The sequence below is a fragment of the Betta splendens genome, chromosome 4 (assembly GCF_900634795.4).
Source record: "Betta splendens chromosome 4, fBetSpl5.4, whole genome shotgun sequence".
NCBI classification, from domain to species: Eukaryota; Metazoa; Chordata; class Actinopteri; order Anabantiformes; family Osphronemidae; genus Betta; species Betta splendens.
The window spans coordinates 5,298,324-5,305,659 of NC_040884.2; the positions used below are offsets into that span (position 1 = coordinate 5,298,324).

At 39.3% G+C, this 7,336-nt stretch overlaps 1 protein-coding gene across 1 annotated transcript; it reads right to left on the reverse strand.

The window, feature by feature from the left end:
• Positions 1-2,264: 2,264 nt before the first annotated feature.
• Positions 2,265-7,194, reverse strand: acer1 (alkaline ceramidase 1). The gene is made up of 7 exons (XM_029149403.3): positions 6,804-7,194; positions 5,638-5,750; positions 5,407-5,521; positions 4,932-5,070; positions 3,681-3,818; positions 3,476-3,613; positions 2,265-3,211 (listed from the first exon to the last, which is right to left on the reverse strand). The coding sequence occupies exons 1-7, from the start codon at positions 6,808-6,810 to the stop codon at positions 3,034-3,036; spliced, it is 828 nt and encodes a 275-aa protein (XP_029005236.1). The 5' UTR covers positions 6,811-7,194; the 3' UTR covers positions 2,265-3,033.
• Between the last annotated feature and the right edge of the window lie 142 nt (positions 7,195-7,336).

Genomic DNA, 7,336 nt, shown 5'->3' on the forward strand with positions numbered 1-7,336 from the left:
TGGCAGCCGACCAAAACAGAAAGCTCCCTCGGCCAATCGCAGAGGGCAGGATCTTAGAACGCTTTGAAAGAGGCCAATCAGAACGCTTAAGGGGCGGGGCGGAGCGCGACCTGCAAATACAATTAAAGCATTCGCTGGAGGTTTTCTCGAGTGACAGCAAGTTTGTCCCAATGGCTACAGCTCTGTTTCAATTGTACGATGCACATGATGCTAATTGATTAATCGGAGTTTTATTGTGTGCATTATTGTGGTAAATGTAACATCAATAAAACTAATGAATGGACATCATGCATCTTAATACTGGCTTAATTTGCGGTAGTTGGGGGAGTCTTTACATGTCTCCTCCACTTGTGCATTAAAGAATAAAAAGTACATTGAACATTTTTAGTTTCAGTCTGTTTATGGACAAAATATTTTAAAAAATCATCATCTTTGTATACAATCCTTAAACGAGTTTAAAGGATTAAATGCAGGAATGAATGAAAAATGTCTCATGAATTCCACTCTCTTAGATTTGTGTTTGTAATTAGAATTATTAGCTTATAAGAGCACATTTTAAAATCAAGTAGTAAATGTATCAGCAACCATTTGAATTATTCATGAATACTTATTATTGTGATGATAACAATTCATTGAAAAGAGGCATATGTGACTGAATACAATGGAATACTGAGGTAGAGATCAGCAACACTGATTATATGTGGTTGCAAGTATTATTACTCCAAACTCAAAGTGATAATAATGACGTTAAATAGACTCGTTCTCACTAGTTGCATTTGCAATGTGTTTCATCTCAATACAAAGCAGCACGTTCTCCCTCCATAGAGTCAGAGAGTGACAGAGTCTCTGTGGCGCTCAGCCTTTGATGTGGGATTATCATCCTCAATCCTGGGACAGGTCACCACTTGTTCATTGGCTATGTGCCTCCCCTTTTCTACTGCTGCTCAAATGGATCCAGTTTGTCTCTCAGTTCAAGCAAAGTAAAATTAATTTGTTAATATTTTTTGGGGATCAAATAACAATCTAAAACAGATACTTTAAGTTAATGTTAGTTTCACCACCAGCATTTTGATCAAGTCTCAAATCAAAAACAGCATTAAATCTGTATGGGGAACAACTAAGGTAAACAAGGTACAATATAGTACAATATAGTAGCAATGTAAAATATAGTACAAGAAAAGTATCTAAAGTATCTAAAACATTTATTAATGAGTTTGTCCACCGAGGTGACTTTTGTGGGCTGGAGAAAACCACATTTTACACAACTTTCCAGTGAATCTATTTCACAATGTTTTGAATGAACTGGAGGCTTTTCCGTTATGAAGAATGAAAATTTGTTGTTTTTTATAAAGTTTGGTTATTTTACTTGTGTAGTACTAATAGAACGACCCAAAAGTAATATTGACAAATACACACATTAAATACATGTTATAATGAATTTAAATATTTCAGCAAAATAATACCTAATGGTATTACTCTAAAGAAGAGTAGAACATGAAATATATCATGTCATTATTTTATATTATAAGGCCCAATAAAAAAGAGCTGTTGTTTTCTTCACTGTACTATTTAATGTAAAATTAAAGTGCAACTTGAAAGGGAAAATGAGATGGCTTCATGCACACCACAGCCACTAGGCGGCAGAAGACGCGTTGGATGTTACATTGAAGTTATGTTGGAACTGAAGACGCGAGTTTTGTTAAAACAGAATCAGCTTAATGTTTTCAAACAGACTTCAGTACTGTGACTTTACTGTGACTATATAATTGTTACTATATACTGCTTTGAATTTCATTATAATAACATCTCCCATGGGAGTGAAGATTCTGTTCTTTGTGCAACTTTAGTAATTGTTGTATTTCTGAATGTCATAATAATCATCTAACCTTGCAATCTTAGAGCCTAATCATTTAGAATCCTGGAGAGACCCTGTTCTGACCAATTCATCTGAAAAGAAAGCATTTTCCGATTTAAGAAAACTCTTCTACCGAGTCAGTGTCAGGGGCCTTTGCAGCAAAGTCAAGTCTCAGACTTTGATGTCAGATTAGCTGGCCTCAGCTCTGGAGCAGGAGGTCACTACTTTCTCACTGGCTTGATGCCTCTACTTCTCTCCTGCAGTGCAGACTGAGCCCTTCTGCCTCAGAGTAAAGGAAACCCCACCTGGCTGTCACGCAGGACACTGCCACTCAAAGATTGAGACGTCAAGCTTCAAATCTTCCTTTTCAATGTGCAGGGAAACAAAGAAATACAAAGTAAACATCCTACAGTATTCCCACATAATGATACTTTATTATAACGGATAATAAATGCGTTGAATGACTCGTCAATAAAACAATATTCATTTCATCCCCAGTCAGTAGTCAGTAGTCATCAATTAATGATAAATAAATTAAATTGGATTTTAAATGGTCAGTCATACAAATGAATAACGCCACAATCTGACCAGATATATGAACCATTAACATGTGTTATGACATGTTACAAGGTCAGTGTAACATCAGGTCAAATTGTGGCACTTTTAATCCCCAGTGAACAGATAATTATAATTTTGATGATAGTAATAATTTAAAATAAGTTCATAACTTACAGCTAATAGTAACCAGTCTCAGACTGTTAGAAAAGTTCACACATTTCACTCTAATAATATATCAAACAGTAATGACAAATTAAATTATGAAATAATTAGTTAAAAGCTGGACATTAATTAAATACATGACATTGTCCTGCCATATATAGTTTTCTACATTGCCTACAGACAGTTTATGACATCTTTCATGATTAACAAACATTTAAGACATCAGCTTTAAACCTGAAAAATGGCAAAGAAAACAAACCTCATAAAGTATTTCAACATTGAAATGGAAATTATATATAATAATTAGTATAAATAGCATCATTGACAACATAATTAAAATATATTGTAAGTTTTGCACTAAGTATTTAACTTGGGATCACACAGATGAGGTTCAATTGGTGGCTCATCATAACAGAAATACTGCAGTAATAAATTTACCAACAAAGACTTTAACGGCGTCAGCACTGTTTCCGTGTTTTGGTTGTTCCCTTCAGGACAAGGTGAGGAAATCCAAGAGCCCATTTATCACACGGCCAGTACTGGAGTCCAGGCAGCGAGTACGGGATCTCATTGTTGGCGTCTAGGTAAGCTATCAGCGTGCTGCCATAGGCCACAGCCATCACAATGAGAATATGCCTGAAGGGCACGTAAAATGAAGATCAATGCACATGGATGAGGCGGATAGTCTGTGTGTGCATTTTCTGTGGCCAATGCCCCTGTTTACTTTATGTAATATTTAACCCAACCCATAATATTTCTCCTGCTATGGCAATCCCATCCCATAACACAATAAAGTTTATCAAAAGAAGGAAAGCAGAGTAAAGGTAAGAAAAGGAGCGGAATGATAAGGTCAGACAAAGGGAAGGAGTGTGAGGAGATAAGGAGCAAAGCAGGACTCACCAAATGCCGTGCAGGTAGCAGAAGTTGAGCCTCTGCCACAAGCTGCAGCCAAAGCGGTCGCTGATCCAGCAGGTGATGGCGAGCGTCCACAGCCCCACCGACAGCTTGGCCAGACGCACGGCCTTCTGGTCGCTGCAGCTGAGACAGACCACGGCCACAGGTGACAGGCTGCCCACGGAACTCACACAAGTACCCGCTCTCATACCTTTTCATCTCCAGCGCCAACACGTAGAGCAGATGGAGGCCAAAGCAGTTCAAGGCGTAGGCGTTGGCGGTCGGTTTGACGAACGATGAGACCGAGGTGACGACGGTGATCCCCATGACCAGCCGTGAAAACATGGTCCTGCGAGGAACACCCACAGACAGAGTGAGCATGTAACGCACATACGCTTTAACTGGATTGAGGCGTTTAGTTGTTCACAAGCTGGAAATGTGCCAGCTTATATGTGACTGTGACCCGATTTAAACATTATTAAAGGGAAATGTAACTGAAAAGCATTTTAATATTTAAAAAGATCCTTTTTTGGTGTTTGAATAATATTCAGATTATCATAGTAATGATTTATTTAGGCGGCCGTGTTGTACTGTTTACACAGTAGTTCAGTATCACATGCTCAAACGTCACATGGATGCTTTGACATATGGTGAACCAATACATTTGACACATGGCACCTTATGACAACCTGACACCTACATAATGGACATGAGCCTCTGGACTCAACTTTAAAAGCAAAGGGTGGGACACTATTTACCACAGGTGTGGGTAATTTGCAACCTAGCTGCCAAATCCCACTCCTGCCTATACGTCGAACCTTGAACCCTCACAGACTGTGCACAATGAAATATCGTGGCATTTTAACTAAATTGAAACTTTCAGAAATGAAAAAGACTAAATTACTATTCATTTGAAGTTGCAGTTCCGGGCACCTGGTAAACGTGCGACCTGTTCTGCAGGTTAACTTTGCTGGTGCATTTTAACAAAATGTGTCACAGCAACTGTCACATCTACTGTAAAAAACTATTTGCCTGGCAGCTACAGTAACAAGGTGTGAAGAGGATCTTCCTGCATGGAAATGATCCCGTGATTCTATGTTAGTGGTCACGTCAATAACTGAACCTGTTTTGTGCTCATCAAAATTTCATACATCTTGTGGTTAAATATTTACAAAGATTAGGTGGAGCTTCTTGTTTTACAAAGCTCGGAGTTACTACCTGTCAAGATGAAGGGATCAACGCTACATTGTGTCTTTGTCATACAATAATTACACCTGTTGAGGCCGTTGGACTGGCTCTGCAGCCAGCACAGGTTGGATTTCACATCAACGTACCTCAGAAACAATTTGTCATTGATTTTAAAGGGTTCTTGAGGTGTGTGCGAGTTCATAGTAACACATAGAGATGTTGTATTATCCCCTTGTCATCTGTTGTTTGGCAAACGACGTGAAGGTCATCTTACCTGTCTTTTATAAAAGAAGGGTAGAGCTTACGAGGGAACCAGACAGAATATCCCACCGCCAACACCCACAGGATTGACAGCTCATCTAACATCTGGCCAACAAAGCTCAGAGTCATGTGGAAATATGCTGAGAAGAGCCCTGAAACAAAAGATAGCATTTCTGAAACAATGCATTTGAACTGATAAATATGGGACTAAGACACTTATATTGGGAATGTGAAGCCACAACAACAGAGCAGTAACAGACAACATGCGTCAAAATGACCCACTTTAGTGACTGACTTTATTTAAGGGTCTGATTTAGCTTCATATTACAACATCGGTGTCCCCCAGGGGTTTATTCTTGGGCCACCTCAATACCAGGTGTTGAGCACATGTGTCTTTGAAGTGTAAACATAAAACAAATGAATGTCTGTAGTGGAGTAGGACTTGAACATATCAACATTAGACAGATGAAGGGTAAAAAACTACTAACCAACAAATATCATCATGACCCAGACCATGTGGATCGACAGACTCCTCTCCTTAGCATAGGGATGCAGAAGGTAGAGCATGACTGGAGCAATAATAAAGAATGTGAAGCTGCTCACCTGCAGGAGAAACAGACAATCAACCAAAAGGGGAGTCACAGGCAACAAATAGATATTTATATATGCACTGTGTATATATTGCTGCATGTAAAAGTGTTAATGGTACTACAGCTTACAGTGTTAAAGTACTCCACCACATGTTCTGAGTGTATGTAGTTGTCTTCACACCAGTCGATATCTGAACTCTCATAGGAGAAAACTCCTGTTATTCTTTCACTGGAGTAGACACCTGTGAAGCAGAGAGATGGAAAACAATACCTGCTGACTTCTGGTTGGTCAACAACCCAGGGCAATCTGCAGGTTCAAAGCATTTGGGTATATGGTTGATGGAAATCATTTTCATATGACTTTTCCTCACTTGGTGTATTTATTTTAGTATTCAAATGTGGCTTTGCACCCTTTCTCATACCTTTATGGAAGTCATCATGAATCGTCATTTATTATTACAAGTATTACGCTTAATTGATAAACTGGGAGTGAAACTCTGTAAATAATTTATAAAACAATACAAGATTGCTGCTGCTAATGTTAATAAGAATGCTATACATAGATTTTGGTTCATATTCCCAGCAAATCTGTTCCAGAGCTCTTCTGAGTGTAAGAGTCATCCAGACCCAGCTATCAGACTTATGATGCATTAATAAGGTTTCATCCTAGAAAAGAGACATACAGATGCTAAACGATTTATTTATAGTCAGTTTGGGAAAATTCCTACTGCAGGACAACTTTAGTTACAATGAGTTCATGTTCATGATCATGTTCATGTTCGCTGACACATTTTCGTTTCCACAGTTTGCAATGTAAATGCTGGTGGCAGCTATAACAACATTTACTCCAGCGTTATGGTTCAGTATCCCTGTGACAAAAATCACAGTTCACTGTTGACAACAGCTGCATCACTTGGCAACAGGCGAACATAATGATATTTGATTTTAGAACAGTAAACCTGCACTCAAACACAGGAGCCGCACCTGCTGACAGTTACAGTATGACTTCATGACACCTAGCTGTCTAAAATCACCTTAAGTTCTGAATGTCTATTTAGGCTTTGATTTATCTGATTTTAGTTATGTTTGCCTTAGTTAACCTACTTTATACCGTGACACAATACTTGCTTGTTTGTTTCGTTGCCAAGTTAAACAGATTCTGGCTCCTCTGGTTATTGAAGTAAAACAAGCCATTTTTTGACTTTTGAATACATTAAATAACATTATACAGCAGTGACCAAGAATAATGCTTATAATAAATTCTTAATAAAATACGTTCAGTCAGACGCTCCTACCTCCCATGGTGCTGCTGTCCCAGTGTCCAGTACGTAAAAGCGTCTGCTGCTCCGCAGGTACAGGTGCGTGCAAAGGGGCGGGGCTTAGGAACGCGCCCGGTCCTGTTGCGCGACAATGATGTTAAACGGTCCAACATCTCTGACTGACTCTGTCTGGAATGGACGCCTTTGTTTCATTGTTTACAGGCGGCATTCTCTCATCCAACGGGAACGAGGACGAAAATTGTGGAAAACACCGAATCGCGTTAAACCCAGCAGTGAAGTACTGTAAAACACACGAGGACAAAGTCCACAGGACAACAACACAAAATGAAGAAAAAGGAAACAAAATGAACAAGAGCCTAAAAGAACGTGGACAGGAGTGACAGGAGCGGCAGGTGTAACACCCGGATTTCGTAAATGTCTGTAAATTCTCAACCGTCTTAGGCTTAACCGGTCCATCTGCCTCCGTTGCGCCAGGCCAACGGCACTTTCAAAATAAAAGCTTGAGTGGGCGGAACCAGTAATGTCTGTGATGGTGGAAGTGGTGCGTT